The sequence below is a fragment of the Galendromus occidentalis genome, unplaced genomic scaffold (assembly GCF_000255335.2).
Source record: "Galendromus occidentalis unplaced genomic scaffold, Mocc_1.1 scf7180000077471, whole genome shotgun sequence".
Lineage (NCBI taxonomy): Eukaryota > Metazoa > Arthropoda > Arachnida > Mesostigmata > Phytoseiidae > Galendromus > Galendromus occidentalis.
The window spans coordinates 845,518-871,123 of NW_003805459.1; the positions used below are offsets into that span (position 1 = coordinate 845,518).

Sequence of the window (25,606 nt, forward strand, 5' to 3'; positions counted from 1 at the left end):
TCCCCTAGTCCCGACGAAGCAGCAAGAATTATCTCGGGAAACAGCATCTCGTCTCGAGTGATAAATTCCTTCTCACGAACAGAGCGGGAGGACCGCCGAAAAGCAGCAAAGAGCTCAAGTTAATTTTCTGTGGACAGACATGTTCATTGTTAAGGTATGATTAGATGGCTTGTCAACTTGACAACCTGGCATCGATGCTTCTGCCAAACAAGCAACAGCGACACGTCAACAGGCTTCCTTCTGTTTCTGTAATCACCAGTTTCCGAACAGCAAGAATAAGCCAGCGGCTCCGGATAATAGAGAAAATCGGAGTTTGGTGTTCTGAAGGACAAGACTTCTCTCTAGCGTTCGCCGAGCTTCCACAAACCGAGTTGCAAGAACGTCGTGGATATTCATCACAAAATCGCGTCAGATCAGAATCAGTCGGGGATCGGAATGAATCGTCGCTCCAAAGCTCTCTGGCTTCCTCGAGGCAATGGGCCCGGAACCGCCAACGGCAGGTGGACTGATAGTGCATTCAAGAGCGTAATTGTACGGGCACACGTTTTTCCAACTGATCATCTTCAATTTTATATTGGTGCTGGTGGCCCAGAGCTGGAATGGGACTCGATCGTTGCCTTGCCGCGACGGTAATGAAGTCAGGGAGAAAATTCAGAAAGCTGTGCAAATGAAAATTCGATAGCGCCCTCGGATTCACCGCGAAAATTCGAATGGGCACCGTTCGAAGACGCGAACTTCGATTCGCGCGAATTTATGGTGCTATTCTGGAAAGTGTTCATCAAGCGCTGACAGGTGACACGCCCTCCAGAGAAATATATACCACGTTATTAATCAATGCAGGATCGCTCATGCGCGACTCGATGAACGTCAAAACATCGCAGCGCCGACCAAGATAATTTCTCGCGGTCTACCAGAGCGTTCATTAGGCCGCTGGATCACTCAATTCCATCAACGAAAGCTTCAGATTGAGATTAATTGAGCTGCGATCCATCTTCATGTAGTGTCGATTCCGCGCCATAATCGCGGACGACGGTCCTGTGAAGTTGCTCTGACATAGTATCGCTCATCGTGTCTCACTTTGATTCCGAATCGTTCGACGCCGGCGATGAACATAATATCGACGCCTGACGATATTAAGATGGCTGGTACTTGGGATGTTGTGATGCGCGGATGAGGGAGATAATTCGGATACCTGAATTGATTGAATGAATCGAAGCATCTGCTGAAGACAACTAATGAGCCTGGGGGAGGATTTCCCTCGATGGTTCCAATTGCTGAATCTTGTGGCTCCTACGTATCGTCTCCCTCTTCCGTACTATCACTGACATGCACCGATTTTCGCAAAGTCTCCGAGGACCCGTCTCCTGAGACGATCAATAACGATGTCGGAACGAATATCCGAGACCCAGGTTGTATCGGTTGAGGATACCACTTCTCGTGCAAGACGACAGCTTCCGATCCAAGGGGAGACGGGGTCCATAAAGATATGTCGCCGCCGGGCTCATACCGTCAGAACTTAAGTCGAGCGCATAGTAACAGTTCGCCCATTAGGAGTCGGAAGCTCATATTGGTGATTATTCAGACTTCTTACGCTCCCTCGAGAAAGTCCGATCATCCGAGCGAATGTTCATGTCACTGAGGCTGTTACACTCTCTCGTGCGGAGAGTTTTGGTGATATCAGATAATCGGTGGAAGCCGGGTGGTAGCCGTGTTCTGGGTTTGGAGTCGTACATGTGTGCTCCGGGCTTGATGAGTCCAGTTTCCAGGAGAATCCCGTCAGGATCACCCGCTGAAGCACTCGGTATTCGTCATCAGATCATCGTCCCGCGAGTCACCCCCGTCGGATTTATCTTTCGCATCAAGGGCCGTAGCATTCGCCTCTGGTTGAGGGCCGAGTGTCTCAGACGCGGCCCTCTATCCCCCTCTGGTGAGCCTGCTGCGGGAGCGTCTTGGTGAAACACTATTCGAATGGGCTCTTCTGATTGCGATGGCGAACTTACAAGCTCGAACATGGGCATCAAAAGGCGCGCGAGACCGTGTAAGCGGGAACCTCGGCCGAATTCAGCGTCCGAGGGCTAAAAGCCATATTCGATACGAGCTCAGCAGTGCGCGAGCTCCACGGTGACCTGGAGGAGAATGCCGGAGAAGGATCCTTATCACATGAGGACGATCTGGAAGAGATTTGCATCCCCTCAAATGATGGTCACGGCTGACAATATGCGTCGGAGATTGAACTGGGACCTACGACTGAAGTGAAGTCTCAGCCGGATCCTCAGGATTCACACCCGCGCCTGGATCGCTCGTGAGGAAGACATCTGTCTGTCCGCCAACAGATCGGGAGTAATGCTTTAATGCACCGGTATAATCGTAGCTAGGGCATGATACGGAAGAATTGCGCGATCCGCTATGACAACCTGATCACCTCGATGAAGATCACCCCTGATCACCGAGTCTCTCTACGGATTGAGAAGAAAAAAATTGCTCAGTAGAAGAGGGAAAATAGCCGCCCCCCCGAGAGAGCGCGCAGCTAAGATCATCTGCATCATCCTCTTCACCCTCTCACTGTAGGGTTTCTCAACGTTCAATTTCGCCCGCCTTCTTCCAATTCTGCCCGGCTCCTCCACAGACTTGACGAACGAATAATCGCCCGGCTCCTCGAGGGATCCGTGTGGGAGATCAGGAGCCCTATATCATTCCGTGCCGGAGGTCGACTCGACGGGGAAGTCCGGGCTGGAGACGAGTAGATGATGGAGTGCGCGGATGTCGGGGGTCAATCGACAGTTTCATTCCCGGAGTTCAAGCGAGGTGAGCTTTGTCGACCGATCTGTCGCTGCAAGTCGCAATCGATCCTGTCTAATGGGAATGCCCCGTGCTGGACGGACTAATTTCAACAACTGGGGAGCTCGCATATATAGTGAGAATATATGTAGGTATTTGGAAAATCCTCGGTGCTCAGCACTGAATACATGTCTTTTCCCGGATATCGACGAAGGTTCTCACTGGGACGCGATGGTGGTGAGAGTCGGAGGGTTCTCAAATATATCAGTCATTCCGGAACCTTTGTGGTCGAAGCTGGACGCCATGGAGAGAGCCTTGAGTGAAAGAAAATTGAGAAAAGTCTGTGAGCCTGTCTGTAATCTGAGCTACGTGTCGGTAATAGGAGGTCGGCCGATGAGAGTTACGTACTTCGCCAAAAAGGTAATGGCTCAATGCTTCTCTGTGTATTTTTATACTTGGCTGGTTCGCGTCTTGGGAGAGGTTTCCCAGAGTTCGAATCAGCGCGGACGCTACCATGACGGATCTAATCCTTTTGAGCGGCGTGGAGGAGAAATTTAAGGCGATGAATTCAAACATCACAGGGAACACGATTCGACGTCTTCCTGATAGACACTACGGAGATCCATACCGTGCAAGAACTCTTCGAATTACCGGATGACTTCGATTTGGATATTATCCCATCATTCGCTCGGAGGTTCGTGTCTCCGAATGATGAGCTAATTTATTTTCCCCTAGGATCACCACGAAAGGCGAGCGCGGAGTTGACGTCTATATGTATGTATCCCATATCTCATCCCGCACCACTGACTCTTTCCAGGGTATCGCTGTGTTCGGAGCACATATTCTCGAAAATGGAATTCCCCCATTTCAAAACACTCCTAGAGACCAAGCACGCTCTCGTTCATGTGAGTTTAGCTCAGGTGTGGGTATTCCATTCAATGTTCCTGTGTACTCGGTATGAAGATTAATCGAAACATCTCCCTGATAGATCTTCGTCACCAAGTGTGGGGATAGTGAGCCGAGTCAGAACACGCCCGAAGTCCTCTTCGTTAATGAACTTTGTGAGGATCTCATGGACAAGTATGGCCTCAGCGGCGCACCGCGTCCCGGGCATTTGTTCGGGACCCCATAGCCAACTGTCAGGGCAGACAGAGACAGCACCGCTCCGCCGGGTTCTGCCCGACTAGTTTCAGCGGGAAGTTCTCTTCACGCACATCGACGCTATTACGTTCTGAACGGTTTCACTACGAATCCTACGCCTCGCCTATATATTGTGCTATAGTGCTCGTAGCGGGGGAATAAACCCTTTGATAGATCGACCCGTCATGCTCCGATTTTACGTATGCCGCCTGGGCTTACACCGAGAAAGGAACAGCTCGGCGGACTGCAGGGTACCTCCGCCTCGAAGACCTTCAAAAATCCTAGGGATTCAATATTCCTTCTTCCTCTCGGACGTCTCGGAGCTCCGACCTTCTCGCGAGCAAATCGAGACGCGTCACATCTCTGGTCGCCGCTGACTAAGCTCGTTTAGATCATCGTGGTGATCCTTCACATCCTCCCACCTTGGCACGTAATCAGTCTTTTCTGTTGAAAGATCGGATCGAGGTTCGAGGACAGGGTACAATTCCTCATGGCTCTGGGAGAGATGCTCCTCACCCTCTGACCGTGACTAACAGCCGAATGCCCGATCCGAGGGAGATAGGTGGTCTACGAAGTATGATTCGGGACCTACGATTCAACGACAGCGAAAGTTTCGGCGCGCTGTAATGAGAGCTCTTGGTTGTGTCAGAAGTCGGGGCTACAATTGGAAACACAAGTTATCGAAAGGAAAGCTGTCAGGTCCACCTGTCTAAGCAGCCTCTGAGGGTTTCCTTTGAGGGGCGAATGTTCGAGTCTTGCACGCAAGGAGAACGAGCCTGTCCCGTTGAGAACTCCAGCGAGAGGCGGACTCCTCGTCGACCGCTTGGGAGAGGTTATGAACTGCCTAGATCCATTCCGGCCGGCAGTTCCGCGCCGCTGCTCGGGGATTCGGATGTATCGAAGAGCGCCAGAAGAATAGGGTATATATGATATCAACGCGGGTCTTAAGAAGATAAGGGGTGGGGGGAATTTATTGCTTGTCGGAATTAGTTCCAGGATTCCGGTCCTTCTTGAGCGTTGCCTTCGACTTCTTCTGCTCCATTTTCTTCGAGCCTTTCAGTCCTATCTTGCTCGTTTTCAGGCGCTTCAGTTTCGCGCTGCGGTCGGTCTCGATAGTTTTTTCCTTCAGCTTCGTCTTCGCCTTCGGTTGTAATTTGTTTTTGAGATGCTTCGTTCTTAATTTCAGCATGTAATCTGGAACATCGCAGCCAGCCTTGCGTATTATCTGGAAACGAATCGATAATTCAATCATTTGACACAGCAGCGAAGGAACATCGTTCCCCACAGGAACTCCATTCCCAAACTTGAATTCTCTGGAGTGCCGACCTTTGATACTGAGCATGAATGAGACTCCGATCGATCGATCGAGCTCTCTTCGGTGCATCCACGACTTAGGTAGTCGATTTGTAGCCAGCTCGAACCCTGATGGGCTCGAGCTGTCGAGCAGAGGAACTCGAAAGTGACGCACCTGAACTATTTCACGCAATTTCGGCGCGTCGCTTTCCATGAAGAAAGTGATGGCCTCTCCGCTCCGGCCAGCTCTGCCAGTTCTACCGATACGGTGAATGTAGGAGGCGGCGCTTTGAGGAAAATCGTAGTTTATGACGAGCTGCACGCCTTTGAAGTCTATTCCGCGTCCCATGAGTTCAGTGCAGATGAGAATCCAAATCTTGCCGAGGCGAAACTGTTCCATTATCGAATCACGATCCGAAATCGTCCGGTCAGAATGGATGACGTCGACGTTCAGTCCATCCAGCACGAGATGACTGTACAATTCTTTGGCCGCCGCCTTCGACTCGACAAATACTAGAACAGGCGGCCGCACCCCGGCTCGGAGTATCTGTCTGGAAAATTCGAAGTTTCATACTGTGTTGCTCAGCTGAAAGTGTTCACGGGATCGAAGATGGAATGCGTCATGTAGGACGGGGCATGACAACGGCTCCCCTATTTTTCTCAATGGCCTGCCCTCCGATACTACGCTCTGCAACTCACCTAATCTGGAAGAGTTTGCCGTTTTCAGTGCCGACGAACAAGAGCTTCTGATCGACTTGTTTCGTCGCCGAGTTCTTCGCGCCCACCGCTACGATGACGACGGAGTCGAGATGCAATCGGCACCACTTATCCAGGTCTTTACTCGACGTCGCAGAGAACATTGCTCGCTTCAGTTTCGACGAGTCACAAGCCTCATAGATCTTCACCAGTTGATCGCGGAAGCCACTCTTTCCAGCCTCGAATAAGCGATCGCTCTCGTCAATGATCAGGTGTTGAACACGTCCCAGGGTCAGTTTTGTTTCCTTGAGCAGCCACACGAGTCGGTTGGGTGTTGTCACCATGATGTCCAGACTCTTAGCCATATCTGAAGAGAACCTGCCGAAACGCTAACAATTACTTCCCGGCCTACAATTTGACTAGAGAGCTCATTGACATCTGCTAGTAGATCATGGCTGATACTAGGACGTGGGAACGAATTCCAGAGGCGCTGACCGTTTCTGGGCGTTCGATGTCTTCGTCAACACATACGTCCGGAGTCCAGTGCCCTCAGCGAGCCTGACAACTTCTCGGTATGTTTGTTTGGCAAGTTCTCGGGTGGGACAAACCACAACGGCTCGAAAACCATCGGTCGACGGCTCCCCCAGGAGGTGCACCAACGGTATGACAAAAGCAGCTGTTTTCCCCGAACCTGTTGGTGCGCTGACCAGTACCTAGAATGAAGGCCGAAGCTCGTCTCGAATCGTCTTCCGGTGAATTTTATTCGGCAGCAGATTTCGACGGCGGGGGAGACATACCTCACGGCGCTCCAGCATCGCCGGTATCGTGATCATCTGCACCGGGGTCGGTGTCTCGTAACCGCAGGCAACGATGTTGCTCACAAGCTGTTTGCTACATTGGTACCTTGTTTCAAGCTGTTCGAAATCAGTGACCACTGCTGGGATGTCATCAGCCCAGACGCCGATGCCGTGGTGTGTCCGGATCCTGTAATCCATGCACTGCTGAGAACTTCAGCCTCTGTCAGATGGGATCTGTCTCGCCGGGGATCTGTCAAACCTACTGACCTGTTCTGAACTTTCTCTGGTTTCCCCTTCAACTTCGTAGAGGGTAAACTCGAGGGGGCCGCGGCGAGCTTTTCGATGCGATCTCGGGAAACTCTAGGCTGCTTTTGGAAGGTTACCCCCATGCAGAGCTGCTGCAGCACGTTTGAAGCCATGCCATATATCAGTGACCTCAGATTTCCTGGCACAGGAAGCTCTGTCAGGAATCGCGCACGCCCTGCTTCACAACATGTCAAGAATCACAGCAGGCAGCCTACGAGCTGTAGGGGTCATATGAGAGGGATCGAGAGCTCCTTTCGAGGGCGCTGAGTTATTTAAGAATTATGCCGAGATCGGAGCGATTTGAACCGCGTACCGCACGACGGCCCACGACAACACCGCACGTGAGTTTGTTTTGATTTTCGAAAACACGCGCCCTCGCCTCCGGGCGCACAACAGTCCGGAAGAATTTCACGGAATAATCGTGAATCACGACCATGAAATTTCCCAAGAACGCAATAACGCAGGAACGCTATGGGATTTGCTTGCGTTCCGCAGTAACGACAGGGAACGCAAAGGCTGGCAAGCTACTGGAGTATCAGCACGGCAGTCAGCTCCATTGGTAGGTATATCCGGGATCCAGGATCCATCCGCGCGAAGATTCTCTGAGCTGGCGGGGAAGGAACCTCTCTCCTACAATCGGTCGGCGTTGCTGCCTGCAGCACCACCTCTGCCGCCGCCGCGTCTGCTCACCCTCTCCCACAAACAGAAAACATAAACACACCGGTTCACCAGACGATAACGTTCGTGTTGTTGAAGCTCGAAAACTCAGAAAACGAGCCATCGCCAATCATGGCGGACAAGTCGGCGCGATCCTTACAGTATGAGTACAAGGCGAATTCAAATCTTGTTCTTCAAGCTGATACACGACTCATCGAACGCCGAGCTCGGGATGAGGCCACGGGTAAGCGGTTGTACTCCTTGGGATCATGGGACCTCCTTGTCAAATCTGGCGCCCGGTATAAGCGTGGCACCGGCACCGGGACCATTAACGAAAGTTGAAGACTCCTGCCTCGCTGCCCTTCAACATCGGTCCACCGATGTCCGAGCGGAGTCCTGGGTATTGTACGGGGCTCCGGGCTCCGTAGTGATTTCGCACGTCCGTCGTATGAGGAGCAGAAGACAAGTTTCCGCAGAGTCCCTCGAGAGACAATCTTTGTGCCTGAGCATTGTCAGATTTGCTTCATGTCCTCACGGTGTTTTTGTCTTGACTTGTCAAGAGTCATCCGATGCGGTCGTTTGACCGGAGGTCATGGGGTGCTATGATTTGCTACCCCTCTGCGTGATGGGACTAGGCATTGCAGCGGTTTCTAAGCGCGGTTGAAAATCGCGATTAACCGCTCGAAATCGCGGTTTTTAATCGTGATCAATCGCATGTATATTTCGATTAGTAATCGCAAATCGAGGCCTGCCAATCCAGACGTCAAAAGGCCTGAGGATCAGTCATAGCTCCTCCAAAATGTCTCGAAAATTATTCTCCAGCCTATTACGGAATACGAGAACGAATAAAAAATGATTTCCAGAAGATTTTTCTGACAATTGGCTCAGCTCCTAGAATAGCTCGAGGAATATCATCTTCGGTCTCGGATCTCGGCGCACGGCACGTAACATTGAGATTTCACGTCCGAAGGCACGTTGGATGTAGACCTGGCAGCGGCGGAGCGTGCATCGACGTTTTCGTTGCTCAAGCAATCGAGATCAAAACATCAACGATACTCTTTGCTCGTGCTGCAAGAGCCATCAAACGCTCCCGGCTTGATCATTGTCTTAGAGAGTACATCTTCTATGAAATTCGTTGGACTCCATGACTCCTTCCAAGTCTTGATTCATTAAACACACAAACGGGAGATTCCATTCTCTGAGTGAGCTCGTCATCTCCCTTTCCCCCCAAAAGCTTCAAATAAGCAACAATAGGAATAGATCCATGTTCACATGCTGATTTCGCCTCAGATTACTCGCTGGAGCGATCGCGGTTATTTGCGATTATAATCGCGGTTAGCGGTTTTTCGGCTCCGGTTAATCGAAACCGCGGTTTTTCTGAATTGCGCTTATTTGAAATGCCTAGATGGGACCGGTGAAGCCCATCGCTCTGTCTGGTCTCGATAAATTCACTGGAGGCAGTCCGCCAGTGTCTGAAGATGGAGCTTTGGCGGAAGCCATCGCCGCAAAACTGAGGCGAATTGATTCATGGATGGTTCCGCTTTGACTGATACTGTTTGCAGGCGAGGTGTTCTCCCTGGAGGGCAAACTCACAGGCACTCGCATGGGAGATCGTTACGAGCGGAGCAAGCCGACCAAGGAAATCAGTGAGAAGAAGCGGAAGTCGAAGAAGAAGGATTCTGCGAGTCTGAAAATGAAGGCAAAGCCATCCGTTTTGCAAGACTCCGATGAAATCGCCGGAATCGTATACCGACCGAAAACAGACGAGACGAAGCAAACTTATGAGGTGAGCTCTCAATCACCCTCTGAAAAAAATCGCATCTTCGAAATCCGAAAAGAGAAGAAATGTCTTATCTGTTATCAAAACCGTTCTCGATTCCAGGTCCTGTTGAGTTTCTTGCAAGACATGCTGGGCGACAACCCGCGTGATCTTCTCTGCGGCGCCGCAGACGAAGTACTGAAGACCTTGAAAACAGATCGTATCAAAGACTCTGAGAGACGGAAAGAGCTCGAATCTCTGTTAGGGGCCTTCGCAGATGAGAGGTAAGAGGGAGTCGCAGCTTCCCGCGAATATCTCTTCCCTCGGGGCTGTGCCCGTCAATCGACCTTAAAAAACTTCGGATTCTCTTCAGATACGCGGTGTTGGTAAACCTCTGCAAGAAAATAACTGATTACTCCGAAAACACGGACGATGTCGTAGAGCAGCAGGACATCGATGATACCTACGGCGTGAACGTCGAATTCGACAGGTACGTGCTGATAAGAAAACTTTGAAATGATACACGACGCCTTGTTGTCGGATGCCAAATGGAGCTCGATCAGAAAAAATGACTCAAATCTTACGGAATAGATCGGACGATGAAGAATCCGGCGAGGAAATGGTCGATATGGTCGTCGAGGGAGCGAGCGACGATGATGAAGCAGGTGAAGAGGGCTATGAGGCCAAAATGTCGACGCTTCAGGCGAACCTCGAAAACAGGGGACCCAAACAAGGAGAAAGCAAGGTACGAGAGTGCAACGGAGCTCACCGACCTTGACGGTTCCGAGTCGCTCTTATATTCCTCTAGTTGACAATTCTCTCCGCTGCAGAAGGGCGAAAGTCTCCACGCGCGACACATCGACGCCTACTGGCTCCAGAGGAGACTCTCGAGGACGTACGACGATCCCGTCGTTGCTCAAACAAAAGCTTCGGAGGTTCTCCAGATTCTCAAGACGTCGGCAGAGGACCGAGACATCGAAAACCATCTCGTTCGATTACTTGGCTGCGATCAATTCGACTTCATCAAGCAGCTCAGAGACAACAGAAACTTGATTCTGTATTGCACACTTCTCGCTCAAGAGCAAAACGATTCCCAGCGTCAAAAACTGCGTGAGAAGATGAAATCGGTCCCCGAGTTGGCTTCTATCCTCGTCCAGCTCGACTCCTCGGATATTGGAACCGGGAAAGAGGTGAGTAGCCATTGCCTTTTGTTTCTGCAGGAGTAGGGCAGGGTGAGGCTTTGCTGCTCTACGCATTCCGCAGCACTATGATAATGAGATAGCGACAGCTAATCATAACCATGTTTTTGTTCGCCGCACAGTCGAGAGCGAAAGACAAGGGAAAGAAGCGGAATCTGGAAGAGGACGACTCGGACGACGAAAAATCCTCCAAACTCCGACTGTCGTCTTGCAAACTCCTCGACCTTGAGGATTTGGCCTTCTCGCAAGGATCGCATTTCATGTCGAGCAAACGATGCCAGTTGCCGGATGGTTCCCTGCGGAAAACTCACAAAGGCTACGAGGAGATTCAAGTTCCCGCCCTCAAACCTAAGGCATTCGATGAGGGAGAGAAACTAGTGCCGATCGATACGCTCCCAGACTGGGCTCAGCCGGCGTTCGACAAGTTCAAATCCCTCAATAGGTTCGCTCCCTCACCATGAAGATAAAGAAGTACAAGAAGAAGAAAATTGATTTACCTCAATGTAGCACCGGGAAAACTCTCTGAATCTCGTCCCCCGATGCTTTCCAGGATACAGTCACGACTCAAGGACGCTGCGCTGGAATCGGATCAGAACATTCTCATCTGTGCCCCCACAGGAGCTGGAAAAACGAATGTAGCTCTCCTCTGCATGCTCAGAGAAATCGGGAAGCACATCAACACAGACGGAACAATCAATGGAGACTCGTTCAAGATCGTATACGTAGCACCCATGCGCTCACTCGTACAGGTTTGTGGAGTCCCCGGTTCCTTACTTGGATCTTCACCTCGACCCCCCTGGTCGAATCTTCCTGAGTTGGAGCCCTTTTGAGGGGTCTTGGTCCCGCAGTGACTCGATCCTAGTTCATCCACTCCTACAGGAAATGGTGGGCAGCTTCTCGAAACGATTGGAAAAGTACGGCTTGGTGGTGTCCGAGCTGACAGGAGATCACCAACTGAACCGCGAGCAAATCAACGCCACCCAGGTTATCGTGTGCACTCCCGAAAAATGGGATATCATCACCCGAAAAGGAGGCGATCGAACGTATACCCAATTGGTGAGTCGACGACTCCCGCTCGTATCCTCCGGGCCTCCGGATTATTCTGCCAAAAATAGACCGAACGATTCTCCGACACCTCCATAATAAGGGCGCATCATCCAGGTACGCCTGATGATTTTCGACGAAATTCATCTCCTCCACGATGAGCGAGGACCCGTTCTCGAAGCCCTAGTTGCAAGAACTATACGTAACATGGAAACGACGCAGGACGACGTTCGACTCGTTGGTCTCTCGGCCACACTGCCGAACTACAAAGACGTCGCAACATTCCTCAGAGTAGATCCGAAGAAGGGCTTGTTCTATTTTGACAACTCGTACCGACCGGTACCCTTGGAGCAGAAGTTCATCGGAATCACTGAGAAGAAGGTCCTCAAACGGTTCGAGATCATGAACGAGATCCTCTACGAGAAAATAGTCGCCAATGCCGGCAAGAGTCAAGTAAGCCCCCTCTTTTTTCTCGTTGTGTACCGACATTCCATTGTGAATCCAGGCTCCTACGGAGCAGAAAATGTTCTCTTGTGCGTGCCCGCCTGTACAACGCTCCGTTCATTCTTCGTTGCAGGTCCTCGTTTTCGTCCATTCTCGAAAGGAAACGGCGAAAACGGCAAAAGCCATCAAGAATCTCTGTCTGGACAAAGACACTCTGAGTCTTTTCCTCCGAGAGGGCGCCGCCAGCACCGAAGTCTTGAGGAGCGAAGCCGAACAAGTCAAAAATCTTGACCTGAAAGACCTGCTGCCGTACGGATTCGGTATCCATCACGCCGGAATGTCACGTGTGGACAGAACTCTCGTGGAGGACTTGTTCGCCGACAGACATCTCCAGGTCAGTTCTCGATGGCGAGGTTCCGATCCCGGGTCGTTTTTTTTTTCTCGGTCCGCGGGAAGCCGAACGCGTTGGTAATAATTTGAATCGGGAACATTCGCTCCGTCGCAGGTCCTGGTCTCGACTGCCACCTTGGCCTGGGGTGTGAATCTCCCCGCCCACACGGTCATCATCAAAGGAACCCAAGTTTACAACCCGGAGAAGGGCAAATGGACCGAGCTTGGAGCTCTAGATGTCCTGCAGATGTTGGGTCGTGCCGGAAGACCGCAGTACGACACCAAAGGAGAAGGAGTGCTGATGACCAACCACTCGGAGCTCCAATACTACCTATCCCTCTTGAACCAGCAGCTGCCCGTCGAGTCGCAGATGATTTCTAAGCTACCCGACGTCCTGAACGCCGAAATCGTCCTCGGTAACATTCAGACCGTCCAGGATGCCGTCAACTGGCTCGGGTACACGTATCTCTACGTGCGCATGATGAGAGCTCCCCAAGTCTACGGGATCTCATCGGACGACATGGAGAACGACCGACTCCTGGAGAAATTCAGGGCAAATCTCATATTCACGGCCGCCACGAAACTCGATAAGGCCCAGCTGATTCGCTTCGATCGTAAATCCGGTAACTTACAGGTGAGAATTACGGAACAGAAGAAAAAAAAAGAAGAAGAAAATTCCCGTAGCTCCGCAGTCGACAGATCGAGCGCTCGGTCTGAGAAACTCGAAGCGTTCCTATATAGTCTGCTGTGAGTTTCGAAATTGTCAATGAATAAGAATTCCGATGTCTGTCGCTGCAGGTCACGGAGCTCGGCAGAATCGCCTCCTATTTCTACTGCACCCACGAAACGATGGCCACGTACAATCAGATGCTGAAGCCGACCCTGAGTGAAATCGATCTCTTCCGAGTGTTCTCGCTATCCGGCGAGTTCCGCAACATCGTGATTCGTGAAGAAGAGAAGCTCGAGCTGAAAAAACTCACCGAACGAGTTCCAATCCCAATCAAAGAAGGCGTTGAGGAACCTGTCGCTAAAGTAAACGTACTCCTGCAAGCCTACATCTCGCAACTCCAGCTCGAGCGCTTGGCTCTCATGTCGGATATGGTGTACGTCACACAGAGTGCAGCGCGTCTCATGAGGGCGATATTCGAAATCGTTCTGCATCGGGGTTGGGCTCAGTTGGCCGACAAGACTCTATCGATGTGCAAGATGATCGATAAGGGGATGTGGCAGAGCATGTCACCTCTGCGTCAATTCAAGAAGATCCCGAAGGAGGTCATCAAGAAACTCGAAACGAAGAATTTCCCGTTCGAGAGGCTCTTCGACCTGAACGTCAGTGAAATCGGCGAGCTACTGCGTATGCCGAAAATGGGGAAAACAATCCACCGATATATACATCAGTTCCCGAAACTCGATCTGGTGGCTCACATCCAACCCATCACGAGGTCCACGCTGAAAGTAGAGCTCACGATAACGCCAGATTTCCAATGGGACGAGAAGGTTCACGGAACTTCGGAAGCCTTCTGGATCCTGGTCGAGGATGTCAATTCGGAACTCATCCTCCATCATGAGTATTTCCTCCTGAAACAGAAATTCGCTCAAGACGAGCACTTGGTTCGATTTTTCGTAGCTCTATTCGAACCCGTCCCGCCACACTATTTCATTCGGGTCGTTTCGGACCGGTAAGCACATTTTCGAGAAAAACATCCGCATCGCAAAAGCGGAGCATGTATTTCCTCATGGTATCCCCTCGCTGGAAGACCTCCTTGTCGTATTCTCATTCGAATCTAATGGAAACCCTTTATCTCGTTCCGCAGATGGATCGGCAGCGAGAGTCTTTATCCTGTCTCGTTCCGTCACATGATTCTCCCCGAGAAATACGCTCCACCCACTGAGCTATTGGACCTCCAGCCGTTGCCGATTTCTGCATTACAAAACAAAGACTTTGAAGCTCTTTACGACGGAGCTTTGACTTCCTTCAACCCGATACAAACTCAAGCGTTCAATGCCATATACAACTCGGACGACAACGTTTTCGTAGGTGCTCCGACCGGATCGGGCAAGACAATCTGCGCCGAATTCGCCATCCTCCGACTCTTCAGCCAACAAGATGAAGGTCGCTGTGTCTACGTCGCACCTCGCGAAGAGCTCGCTACGATTGTCTTCAAGGAGTGGGAGAAGAAATTCGCAAAGAAGCTCGGAAAGAAAGTCGTCATGCTCACCGGGGAAACCGGGAGCGACCTGAAGCTCCTCACGAGCGGCAACATCATCATCTCAACTCCCGAACGTTGGGATATCCTTTCCAGGAGATGGAAACAGAGACGACCGGTTCAGAACGTCGATCTATTCATTGTCGACGAGCTGCACCTGATTGGAGGTCAGGAGGGGCCGACGATCGAAATTATCTGCTCCCGAATGCGGTACATCTCTTCCCAGCTGGAACGTCACAACATTCGGATCGTGGCCCTGAGTTCCTCTCTGGCGAATTCTCGCGATGTGGCTCAATGGCTCGGAGCGGGAGCGAATTCCACATTCAATTTCCATCCGAACGTCCGACCCGTTCAGCTAGAGCTCCACATCCAGGGTTTCAACATGACCCATAACGCCAGTCGTCTCCTGGCCATGGCTAAACCTGTTTGCCAGGGAATCGCGAGGTTATCGCCGCGGAAACCTGTCATCGTTTTCGTACCTTCAAGAAAACAGTCCCGGATCACTTGTATCGAGCTGCTGACCTATTCGGCTGCGAACAGCGCGGAAAACAGTTTCTTGCATGTTCCGCTCGAGGATCTGAAGCCGTTCCTGGATCAGATGACGGACAACACGCTAAAAGAAGCTCTGCAGGGGGGCGTGGCCTATCTCCACGAAGGCCTTTCGTCCGGTGATCGTGAAATCGTCGAGCAGCTTTTCGACTCCGGTGCGATCCAAGTCCTCGTGGCGTCCAGCTCCCTCTGTTATGCCTTGACACTCCAAGCGCATCTTGTCATTATCATGGATACCCAGTACTACAACGGCAAAATCCATTCTTACGATGATTATCCGATCACGACCGTCATGCAGATGATCGGCCGAGCGAACCGTCCGCGGACCGATGACGATGCCAAGGTTCTGCTCCTCTGTCAGCAGAGCAAGAAAGAATATTTCAAGAAATTCCTCTACGAACCGCTCCCCGTCGAGAGCCATCTCGACCACTGTCTGCACGATCATTTCTGTGCGGAGATCGTCACCAAAACCATCGAGAACAAACAGGACGCGATCGATCAATTGACTTGGACCCTTATGTACCGTAGAATGACTCAGAATCCCAACTATTACAACCTGCAAGGTGTGACCCATCGGCACCTCTCAGACCATCTGTCGGACCTCGTTGAAACGACGCTCAACGATCTTGAGCAGAGCAAATGTATCGCCATCGAAGATGAAATCGATGTGTCCCCTTTGAATTTGGGAATGATCGCTGCCTACTACTACATCAATTATACGACCATCGAATTGTTCTCCGTTTCTCTGAACAATCGAACCAAATTAAGAGGTCTCCTGGAAATCGTCAGTTCCGCGGCCGAATACGAAAGCGTCCCGGTTCGGCATCGAGAGGAGTCGATATTGAAACAGCTCTACGAGAAACTACCTCATAAATTAACGGATCCCAAATTTTCCGACCCTCACGTGAAAACCAATCTTCTCCTCCAAGCACATCTGTCGCGGATCCAACTGTCGGCTGAACTGCAAATGGACACAGAGCTCGTTCTGAAGAAGTGCATACGACTGATTCAGGCGTGTGTTGACGTTCTCTCCTCGAACGGATGGCTCACCCCGGCGCTGGCAGCCATGGAACTCGCTCAGATGGTCACCCAAGGAATGTGGAACAAAGACTCCTACCTGAAACAGCTGCCGCATTTCGGCCCGGAGGTCATCAGTCGGTGCCGAGAGGCCGGAGTCGAAACCGTTTTCGACGTGATGGAGCTCGAAGACGCCGAGCGTGACAGACTTCTGCAGATGACGCAAGCCCAAATGATGGACGTTGCCAAGTTCTGCAACCGCTACCCGAGCGTCGAGGTGTCGTTCGAGGTCGCCAACGCGGATTCCGTCCGGAGTGGAGGAACGGTCAATGTGATTGTACAACTCGAACGCGAAGACGAGGTCACCGGCTCGGTGTTGGCGCCGCTGTTCCCACAAAAGCGAGAGGAGAATTGGTGGCTCGTGATCGGCGAGCCATCGACGAACTCGTTGATCTCTATTAAAAGGTTCAACCTACAACAAAAAGCCAAAGTTAAGCTGGACTTCGTGGCTCCGTCGTCGGGAGAGCACAGCTACGTGTTGTACTTCATGAGTGATGCCTATATGGGTTGCGATCAGGAGTATAAATTCAATTTGAAGGTCGGTTCCGCGAAACGCCGACACAGCGATGACGAGAGCGACTGAGTATCTTACATCTGATGAACAAAGGATTCCATCAGCCCGGCAGGCAGAGAAACGGAATTTCTCCGGCCTAATCTAGAAGTGGACTGGAAGCGCTGTATGTTGTAATTTTATCCATCCAATCTTGTAATTATTCAACCTAAAAATAAACGTCTCTCCACGAAAATCTGTTGGACTACGAATTCCAATCATTCGGCATCAGCATGATTGTATCTTGTCCCGTCGTTCATTTCCCTTCCTGCACACACGGACAAGGTGCTCTCGAAAAACTACTTCTTTCTGTAGAGGGGGCCTGACGCCCCGTCGGGGAATTTCGAACCGACGCATTCTTCGATATTTTCAATTCCGGATTTGCATCGACCAGCGGTATGATGAACGCATGAGAACCCGATGCAATGCACCGCCAGCGCATCGACTCGGGGCCGATGGAGAACGCGGGGCGAAAAAGCCAGCCGAATGAATCGGGGCCCAGCTGTTCGGAGGCCCTCACGACCACCACCGTGGACGCCCATTCGGTTGAGCAAAGAAGGCTCATCTTGCGCGTTCCAACCTGAAAGCTGAGCTCGGATGCGAGACGGCTTCGCTCATCGCTGCAACGAAAAGGAGAAAACTCCCGATCATTGATATCGACGAATGAGACATGTCAATCACTGCTGGGACGATCGGAACTGAATACGTCCAATCTTCGTTTGAAAGCAGCTTCCGAAGAATGATTTTGAGCAGGTGTCGCGCTACGTACCGACGGTAACGGTATCGTCCATTCGAAGAGGAGGCGAGGGTCACGATGAGCGCGGCGCGCGTTGGCAGATCCTCACAGAAAAGAGAAGTCAAGAAGAACTTTTCTGCTTGTTCTTCATCTCCTCCTTCTTCTCGTCGCCGTCTGTCTCACCGCGCGATCGGTCAGAGAGCCTCAGTTGATGGTGAGAGCCATCGGGCGTACGCTTGTGGATTCTTCGCAGTGGTCAGACTGTTCCGTGGCATCAGAACGGTCACTCACGAAACAATACGAATCATCCGAGCCATGAGTGAGATTGTGGACGATGGCTACGCGTGCTCGTATTTTTCTGCTCGCTGCGCGATGAATATCAGAGTCACCACCGTGTCGGAAGTTTGATCACCGTTCCGAAGGAGTACACTTCGGAGCAGAAAAGGATCTTCAAGGTTAGCTTCTGGAGCTGTGTTTGATTGTCGATATGAACTGTGCATCCTTGAATCTATGAAATCACGATGCTTAGTGTCGATCTATGAATAACCCCATGGCTCGTTGCCTCGACCGCCGGATTGCGGTGGTGTTCGAGAGCAACACTCTTGATCGCACCACCATCGATGGCTCGAGCATATAGTATTTCGAAGAGGTGCTCGCAAGTTCTTCGGGCTCGGAAAACGAGACCGATTCTCGAAGAAGTCTCGAAAGCACCTGAGTGTCCGCGGACTGGCTGCTGACATGTACCAGGTGCCGTTCTTCCGCTCAACATTCAATTTCTGGCCGCGTGGGCGGTAAGAGTGGAAGGAATCAAAGATGTTTTATCATAACAAGAAAAGACGAATGCGGAATCGATTTTCACCGCTTGCGAGTAATGAGATCGTCTGTCCGTAACAGGGACTCTTTGCGTGGGGCTCGTGCACGAGATTCGGACATATCGCTGAGCATGGTGCCATGTTCTGCAAATACGAAACTTGCGACCAACAACTCTGTGCCCATCGAAGGTGGTCACCGGGGTTATCCTGAAATATGCAATGTGCGTGATTTTTCCGTCTTCGGTCTACGATATAAACTCGGATATACGAACAAGATTTACTTAAGGGGGACGCAACTATTCACATGATCGATTGGGCGAACCGCGATTTTGGGGTTTCGATCCGCTCATGATCCGCTCCCTGTCTTGACAGCGAATCCAGATTGTGATTATTTTGCACCTAACGAGTGACGGTCGTCATCGTGCCTGTTGTTCAAATCGATTTCGTTATCCCTGCCGCCTTCGTCTCCCGATGCCTCTGTGTCTGAGACGTTTCCATCCATTGATTTCCCGCTGCGGATTGAAAAAGAGCTGATTTACGCCAAGATGATTGGGAAATGAGTCGAATCCCCCTCTCGGATTTTCGGAGATCGGGAGTCTGCAGTGTGGGTGTGGCAGGCAAACTCCAGTACGGGGGAGACTGAGCAGCATCAGAAAAGAAATTCGCCTGACGCTTGCCGATCGCAGATCAGATGACGGCGTACGATTGAGAGCTGCTCCCATATCTATTGTGATTGGAGCGCAGTGCGTTGCCGCTTTCGAAAGTCGTCAACGAAGAAGAATGACGGAACGAGGCATTTTCTTCGTTTCGACCGCAATCGGCTGAAAACATCCAGTCAGAGCGAGGAAAACAATTCGACGTCGCCGCCGACATCTTCCGTCGAGCGGCGTTCGCACACCATGTCTCCGGATTACACGCTTTCCATTCATGGCAAACGACCGGGCCTTCATCTGCGCTGGCTTGCTCCACTGCCTATTTTCCTTTTGTTTACTTGAGAAGCTTGCCAATATTATTCTGCATGGTTTTAGAGACGTGATTATATCGCCGAGAGCCTCGTCTGCCGATCCTACGGGGAAAATCAAATAAAAAACGAGTCGCTATCGATTCCCTTTTCGTCGATGTAAGAAAATATTTATTCAACTCAAATCTCTGAGACCACCCCAGCGAGTGCTCGCGCCGCGTGTGAAATATTCCCTTCGTTAAGACCGCTGAGATTTATGCGACCGTTGGCTAAAATATAAACGGAATATCTTTCCTGTAGCTTCTGTACGTCGTTAAGATCTACGTCGACGGAACAATACAGTCCCTTCTGGTGGAGTATTCGTTCCCATCGTTCAGACGGTAGTTCTCTCATTAGGGCGTCATACAATCGTCGGCGATTCTTCTGCAATCTATCGGATGCCTGACGTAGCTCCTCAAACCACAGGTCGCGGAGCTGGGTGTCGCCTAAAATCGTCGCAATGATGAGAGCGGGGTCGCGGGGCGGTGCGACGTACGAGTGATAAACGATCGTGAATACGGCAGCCTCGATGGCTTGTAGCGCTTCGGTATCGCTCGCGACTACTGTCAGAGACCCGATACGGTCCGAATACATTGTGAGGTTTTTCGAGAAACTCTGGCAAAGCAGCACGTCCAGCCCGGCATCGACAAAAATTCGCACTGGCTCGAGATCCGCGAAGGGATCTCCGCTCACGTATCCGTGATAGGCCGCGTCGAGGATAACGCGGTGCTTTTTCTCCTGAACGATAGCAACGATTTTTTTCCAATCCTCGATCGTAGGATCGCAACCGGTGGGATTGTGGCAGCAAACTTGCAGGAGCACCGCAGAGCGGCAATCGAGCGCTAGGAGATCCTCAAGCATTCCGTCTAGATCGAAGGCTCCGTTTTTCAAGTAGCGGTAATGCCCGATATTCGTGACTCCGGCCAAGGGGAAAATTTTCGCGTACGTAGGCCAATGCGGAGACGAGAGGAATATCGTGTCGCATGCCATGTACTTGCTTAAGAGATGGCCGACAATCGACAGGGCTCCCCCTGCCCCCAACGACTGGAAACTCGAACTGCGACCCAGTGCCGGATGTCCCTTGCCTAGAACAAACTCTGTCACAAGCCTTCTGAAGTCTTCATTGCCGCCTTGGTGCGGATAATTGTGGCAGTGCACCCGGCTGTGAACTATGCGTCGAGCTTCACGCGCCTGAAACAATTTCGTTTTGCTCAGCATTCATTATGCGGTGCGGATAAGGGCGCCACATCGCATACGATTGATTCGGTCCTCACAGATCTGCGATCTGTTACGTCATGCGGCCGCGTTGTGCGGAACACATACACAGATCAATCGAGAACTTTTCGCGTGGAACAAGGTCACTCACCGTTTCGAACGCATGGAGTTTCTCTCGCTCGTTCCAATAGGTTCCCACTGTGAGGTTGGCCTTGAGTTTCGCATCGTCTCGGCGGTATTTCTCGAGAGCTTCGTGGGGCAAGACCGGAGGGTTCGTCCGAGGGAAAACAAAAGCCATCCCGAGCTTCTGCTGCCCGCGATTTGTGCAGTCGAAGAGCCTCGTTTCGCGGCAGAGCTGCGGGAGGATTGGGCTGTACAACTAGCTAGCAGTATGATATGACAGACAAGATATCGGTGTTTTTATGCCGCATCTACCGCAAGGAAACCAAGTCGATTAATCGGGGCGAAGAATGTGCGTCGCTTGTGGTGTGAACAGGGCATCCCCGAGCATAATTCGGTGAAGAGAGGAAGAAATTTCGGAAAGAGTCGCTTGCCATCCAGATGCCGACACGGGGCGATAGAAAAAACTCGGATGGCACGTAGCACCGTCCTAATTCAGCTCAGCAATCGATCTGGCTCCGCTCGACAGCTCTGGTGATCAGGAGGTCGACGAGGCGATATCGCGGTGCGATTGAGTAAATTTTGTACCGCAGGTAGCTAGATGTCGATCTCCTCCGAGACGGCACGGAAGAGGAGAAATAAATTGAATACTCTACGAGAAGAATTCGCCCCGAACGTGTACAGAACTCAACACGCCATCGCTCGGTGGGAGAAAATTTTACAGTTTCCCATCGTGAGGTTGTCTCCTTACCTGGAGGGCTTTGATTCCACGGAGAAACTTCCTCATCGACTCATAGAATCATTTCGCGACACCTTAGGAATGGAGTTGCGATCAGCTGAGCTACGCTCTCGAATTCGGGAAACACTGCGACGTCATCAAAATCCACATCTGATTGCCGCCGATAGTGCGAGAGCCAAGTACGATGGTGGAGGCATCGCAGCTGAAAGACGAAAACGTCGTTACCCTTCGCTGGAAAGGGATTTTCGGTGTAGATACGAGGCGAGCAGCCTCGCCTCACTTTCATGGAGCCGCGCCACCGAAAAAGTTCCCGAGCCATCAAGGGTGGTCACAAAGAGGGGGGTTGAGGATCAAACGATAAATTCTATTAAAAACCTTGACGAGCAAGAGAGACACCCTCCGTGGATCGCTCGATAGAATCTTATCAGGCGGCTCTTAGGCGATCTAGCTGTGGATAATAATTCTCATTCGTTTTTCAGTGGTTTATCCAAATGAGGCCTTGGTGCAACCACGAGAACTTTATCAGACAAGAAGAATTATCCGAAGAATCTTATTCCTTCTCAGAATGGGTCGCCGTCGGAGTCCACAGTCGGCCTATCAGCCGTACGTCAAGCGGAGCGGTCTGACAAGCGTCAAAGCTACTTCATTCTTTCTGTACCTGGGTCTCGGAGCTGTTCTGCCTTTCCTCAATGAGCATCTCGCTCAACAGGTACGTCCGAAATTCTTCAAGTAACGGAATTCTTCTCCGAACAGAACACGGAAAACGTTTGCATAGGAACCCCGAATCGAGATCAGGATCCGTTCGAGACTCGATTGCCAATCGACCGCGAGATGGGTCGCGTTTCGAGCGGGGCTACACGTAAACAGAAGAACAGAAATTCGGGAGACCCTTCGCTGAACGGCCTATAATAATGATTGCTATGGAATAATCATGTATGATGTCAACGATCCGATGAAACTGGAACTTGCCACAGGGACTAAACGGCGAGGAGCGGCTGCTAGTGGAAGCGATCTCCGCTTTGGCCACATGCGGTCTCCCCCTGCTATTAGTCAGGACCGCAGAGCATGTTGGATGTCACCGAGGAAGTTTCTTCATCGCGATTCTGATCTCCGCCCTCGTTTACCCAGCTTCACTATTCGTAAGCGGACTTCGATGCTTGGCCCGATAGACAGTAATAATCGACTCCAGCAAGATTTAACAACAATTATTGCTCACTCCCTCAGGTGCCCAAAGTCGAACGTACACCACAGGATCCGATTCTCGAATTCGACTGTCGGGAAGGGCTGATTGTGGAGCGCTGCCCCTCATGGACTTCATGTGCGGAATCTGACCTGAATCCGAAGGGCGCCGCTCATTTCCGTCTCACGGACTGCCGTGTGAGGTGACGACCTTTTTACGAGAATACTTTGAGAGATTTCTCCCCCGCCGCTTCACTCAGCCTGAGCTGACACGATCCAACAGGGAGAACATGCATAATGGAGCACGCGGAACGATTGGGGAGAAATTCTTATAGAGACAATCTAATGCGACTCACAATTGAAATCTCAGGTGTCGTCCGGATGACGAAGCCATCAATTTCGGACCGATCAATGTCTGCTTTCAACCCAATAATGAAGGTCAGCTCCCGATCTCCGAACCTCTTCCTACCGCCAGATAGGAATATCGCGGCGCTCATCGCTTCCGTATACGGATAATTGTTCCCTCGATTTCCTCACGAGGTCTATTTCCAGCTCAACACTGCCACGTCATGGAGCGAGGAAACTCGTCCGTAAGCTTCACGTCTACTTTCTTGCCGTCAACCGCACGCTCTCTAGCTTGGACACCTGCAGACCCACAGGATATGCAGGCAGTATGCGGATTTGATCTCATGTCTCCCATACATTACAACGGCAAACAATATAATGAAATCAGCTGTCGTAGCGCGACTTCGAGCTGCGTGCGCTGTAAAGTCTCAATAGCGGACTCTAATGGTAAGGACCGCGTCTGAGTATCCGATTGATGCGCCATGCTCTGGATGCCTGTCTCTCGCTCGTCGTTTCTCGCCTAACTGAATTCGTCCTCCAGGAAAGCAAATGAAGGCAGCTTCTTGTATCCAAGAAATCGGGGACCCTCAACTAACTCTGTGGTTGACCTTGACTCTGCGTTGTTTGGGCGATGCGTTCGCACTATCGGCGGTGGTTCTTCTGGATCTCCTTGCCCTAGACGCCTCGCGGGATTCCATGACAAAACTCGGCTGTGTCCGCGCTTGGTGCTGTCTTGGAGGAGCCATCGGGGCGGTTTCTTCAGGATTCTTGAACGATTATTTCAAAATTCACGTCCCCGGCTTCCAGTGGGCCCCTCCGGCCGTCATCTTCACAGGTAAATTTATCCTCGCCGTGGTCGTGTTGGCATCATTCCATCTGACTAACTGATCATAAAGGCCACAGAAAACAAATCGGAGAATGATCGAGTCTAGATCGCTCCGCTTTGGCTGGGACGAGGAGCTCATATCGAAACCTGGATCGTGGTATCTCGAGTGTCTGAGAGTTTTGGCACCGCGCTCATAAATGCAAAGACCACAGCCATGTTTCAGGCTGCTGCATCGTTGTCGAATCTCTGGCTTGTTGTCTCCTGCGACCCGTCGAGGGGATTTCTTCGTTCTTCGTGGATCACGGCTCTCAGCATCGCCGGTTATGGTCGGGGGAATTGATAATCCTCCTGTTCTTGGTGTCCATCCTCGGCATCGATATTTGCTTGTTGGAGGGCCATGTGAAACCCTGGTATGTTCTATGTGATCTTTTCCATGAGCTCTCAATCATTCCTATTCCGATACACTTGGATGAGAAACCTGCCGCAGGAGTTTCCAGGGCCATGAATTTCGTCATGATTCTCATCGATTCTTTCCCCAGGTATCTGACGATGGGCGCGACCCATTTCGATTTGGGCCTCAGTTGGACCGTTCCTCTCTTGATTGCGGTTCCGCTCATGACAGCTGCGGACACTCTCTTGAAGGGAACGGGACGAATAAACTTGATAGTTTTCGCTTCACTTTTTTACGCGACGCGAATGGGTGGTGTCTCATTCATCAGGTGAGTTCCGATCCCCTCATCGGTATGCCGCGGAGACGGAGGAAGAAACTTTCTGGATTTTCGAACACTAGTCCCTCGGTAGATCGTTCGCCGTCATTGCGGCGACCCAGGTTGGGTAGCCTATCCATGAGGAATCTGTCATGAGTATCGAGACTCAACGCTTTCAGGTGCCTACGCTGGGCGGTACCATTCGAAATCTTGGCTTGCTTGACGGGTCCCGTGTTCTGGCTGGCGGTCGTTTCTTACAGTAGAAAAATCTCTAGACCGGCCAACCGTTCCACAGTGCACGCTCTGCTCAACGTGGCTCATTTCGGAGTGGGTGAGTGTGAACTCAGACGTACTACACAGTGGTTGAATACAGCTGGCTTCCTTGTCTGATTAAAGCCTCGAACCCAATTGAGTGACGAATTCTCGCAGGACGTCTCCTGTGCCTGGTGATCGCAGCGTTTTCGATCGATATGATCGGTTTGCGATGGACGCTCCGACTCGCGGCTACAGCCACCGCCGGCTTGGGGTTAACTTTCTATAATGTTTACCACTGTTGTGTCAGAGTCGCGCGGATCCGGAGACTCCAACGGAGAAGTCATCTCCATCGACAACTAACAGGTTTGCATATTCGGTGTCCTCGTCGTCTGAATCCCGTACATCGCTTGATAGAATGCTTTCTATGAAATTTCTCAGGCCGTTCTCGTTCATCCTCAGGGGACAATGGACAGTGGTATCCTGACAGCGTGCAGGGCGAACATAATTGGCCCATCATCGAGCCGGTTCCTCCCTTGCTGAGACCGCGATCGGCGTTGGCCATACCTTCGGCCTATGATTCCGACGAATCCGAATACGAGTATTCGTTGGGTTATAAGAGTTTGTCCAGGTCGACATCACGTCTTCCCCGACAGAGCCAAATATGAATCCTTTGTGGAATGCTTATATATGTACGACGGAGTCGGGCAGCGAGTTGCGCTCTTAAGTAGTAAACGGAGACGATGTAATCGAGATCGTTCCTCTCTCTGTATATGACTTGAGTTGTAA

At 51.3% G+C, this 25,606-nt stretch overlaps 5 protein-coding genes across 5 annotated transcripts; 3 read left to right on the forward strand and 2 right to left on the reverse strand.

The window, feature by feature from the left end:
- Positions 1-2,610: 2,610 nt before the first annotated feature.
- LOC100898564 (uncharacterized) lies at positions 2,611-4,093 on the forward strand. Its single transcript, XM_003744602.1, has 5 exons — positions 2,611-2,805; positions 2,993-3,198; positions 3,360-3,472; positions 3,596-3,683; positions 3,767-4,093. The coding sequence occupies exons 1-5, from the start codon at positions 2,745-2,747 to the stop codon at positions 3,908-3,910; spliced, it is 612 nt and encodes a 203-aa protein (XP_003744650.1). The 5' UTR covers positions 2,611-2,744; the 3' UTR covers positions 3,911-4,093.
- Positions 4,094-4,888: 795 nt separating this feature from the next.
- On the reverse strand, positions 4,889-7,123 carry ais (DExD-box helicase 52). The gene is made up of 6 exons (XM_018640046.2): positions 6,972-7,123; positions 6,705-6,891; positions 6,403-6,620; positions 5,911-6,285; positions 5,387-5,762; positions 4,889-5,143 (listed from the first exon to the last, which is right to left on the reverse strand). Exons 1-6 carry the CDS (start codon positions 7,121-7,123, stop codon positions 4,889-4,891), a joined length of 1,563 nt encoding a protein of 520 aa, XP_018495562.2.
- A 676-nt stretch (positions 7,124-7,799) lies between these two features.
- Positions 7,800-16,919, forward strand: Brr2 (U5 small nuclear ribonucleoprotein l(3)72Ab). Its single transcript, XM_003744603.2, has 14 exons — positions 7,800-7,911; positions 9,230-9,453; positions 9,550-9,710; positions 9,800-9,916; positions 10,018-10,171; positions 10,257-10,616; positions 10,748-11,067; positions 11,176-11,374; positions 11,505-11,681; positions 11,787-12,122; positions 12,247-12,507; positions 12,619-13,137; positions 13,302-14,182; positions 14,318-16,919. The coding sequence occupies exons 1-14, from the start codon at positions 7,800-7,802 to the stop codon at positions 16,917-16,919; spliced, it is 6,423 nt and encodes a 2,140-aa protein (XP_003744651.1).
- Positions 16,920-19,555: 2,636 nt separating this feature from the next.
- On the reverse strand, positions 19,556-21,638 carry LOC100908879 (aspartate aminotransferase, mitochondrial). The gene is made up of 3 exons (XM_018640047.2): positions 21,521-21,638; positions 20,801-21,004; positions 19,556-20,625 (listed from the first exon to the last, which is right to left on the reverse strand). The coding sequence occupies exons 1-3, from the start codon at positions 21,554-21,556 to the stop codon at positions 19,576-19,578; spliced, it is 1,290 nt and encodes a 429-aa protein (XP_018495563.1). The 5' UTR covers positions 21,557-21,638; the 3' UTR covers positions 19,556-19,575.
- A 435-nt stretch (positions 21,639-22,073) lies between these two features.
- LOC100909023 (uncharacterized) lies at positions 22,074-25,485 on the forward strand. Its single transcript, XM_029111829.1, has 11 exons — positions 22,074-22,217; positions 22,483-22,647; positions 22,733-22,890; positions 23,058-23,125; positions 23,228-23,479; positions 23,574-23,867; positions 24,082-24,268; positions 24,398-24,577; positions 24,745-24,896; positions 24,995-25,183; positions 25,280-25,485. The coding sequence occupies exons 1-11, from the start codon at positions 22,074-22,076 to the stop codon at positions 25,483-25,485; spliced, it is 1,995 nt and encodes a 664-aa protein (XP_028967662.1).
- The last annotated feature ends 121 nt before the right edge of the window (positions 25,486-25,606 follow it).

Bases quoted from the DNA above. Each gene is read 5' to 3' on its own strand.
- LOC100898564 (XM_003744602.1), top strand. From the start codon at position 2,745: ATGATGGAGTGCGCGGATGTCGGGGGTCAATCGACAGTTTCATTCCCG. The intron at 2,806-2,992 runs GTGAGCTTTGTC...ATATCGACGAAG, and splicing joins ATTCCCGGAGTTCAAGCGAG to GTTCTCACTGGGACGCGATG. The intron at 3,199-3,359 runs GTAATGGCTCAA...CAAACATCACAG, and splicing joins TTACGTACTTCGCCAAAAAG to GGAACACGATTCGACGTCTT.
- LOC100909023 (XM_029111829.1), top strand. From the start codon at position 22,074: ATGGGTCGCCGTCGGAGTCCACAGTCGGCCTATCAGCCGTACGTCAAG. The intron at 22,648-22,732 runs GTAAGCGGACTT...TCACTCCCTCAG, and splicing joins TTTACCCAGCTTCACTATTC to GTGCCCAAAGTCGAACGTAC. The intron at 23,126-23,227 runs GTCAGCTCCCGA...TTTCCTCACGAG, and splicing joins CTTTCAACCCAATAATGAAG to GTCTATTTCCAGCTCAACAC.
- LOC100908879 (XM_018640047.2), bottom strand. From the start codon at position 21,556: ATGAGGAAGTTTCTCCGTGGAATCAAAGCCCTCCAG. The intron at 21,005-21,520 runs GTAAGGAGACAA...ATCCTCCCGCAG, and splicing joins GTGGAATCAAAGCCCTCCAG to CTCTGCCGCGAAACGAGGCT. The intron at 20,626-20,800 runs GTGAGTGACCTT...AAATTGTTTCAG, and splicing joins AACTCCATGCGTTCGAAACG to GCGCGTGAAGCTCGACGCAT.
- Brr2 (XM_003744603.2), top strand. From the start codon at position 7,800: ATGGCGGACAAGTCGGCGCGATCCTTACAGTATGAGTACAAGGCGAAT. The intron at 10,172-10,256 runs GTACGAGAGTGC...TCTCCGCTGCAG, and splicing joins CCAAACAAGGAGAAAGCAAG to AAGGGCGAAAGTCTCCACGC. The intron at 11,375-11,504 runs GTTTGTGGAGTC...CCACTCCTACAG, and splicing joins CCATGCGCTCACTCGTACAG to GAAATGGTGGGCAGCTTCTC.
- ais (XM_018640046.2), bottom strand. From the start codon at position 7,123: ATGGCTTCAAACGTGCTGCAGCAGCTCTGCATGGGGGTAACCTTCCAA. The intron at 6,892-6,971 runs GTCAGTAGGTTT...CATGGATTACAG, and splicing joins CCAGAGAAAGTTCAGAACAG to GATCCGGACACACCACGGCA. The intron at 5,144-5,386 runs GTGCGTCACTTT...ATTCGTTTCCAG, and splicing joins AATTGCGTGAAATAGTTCAG to ATAATACGCAAGGCTGGCTG.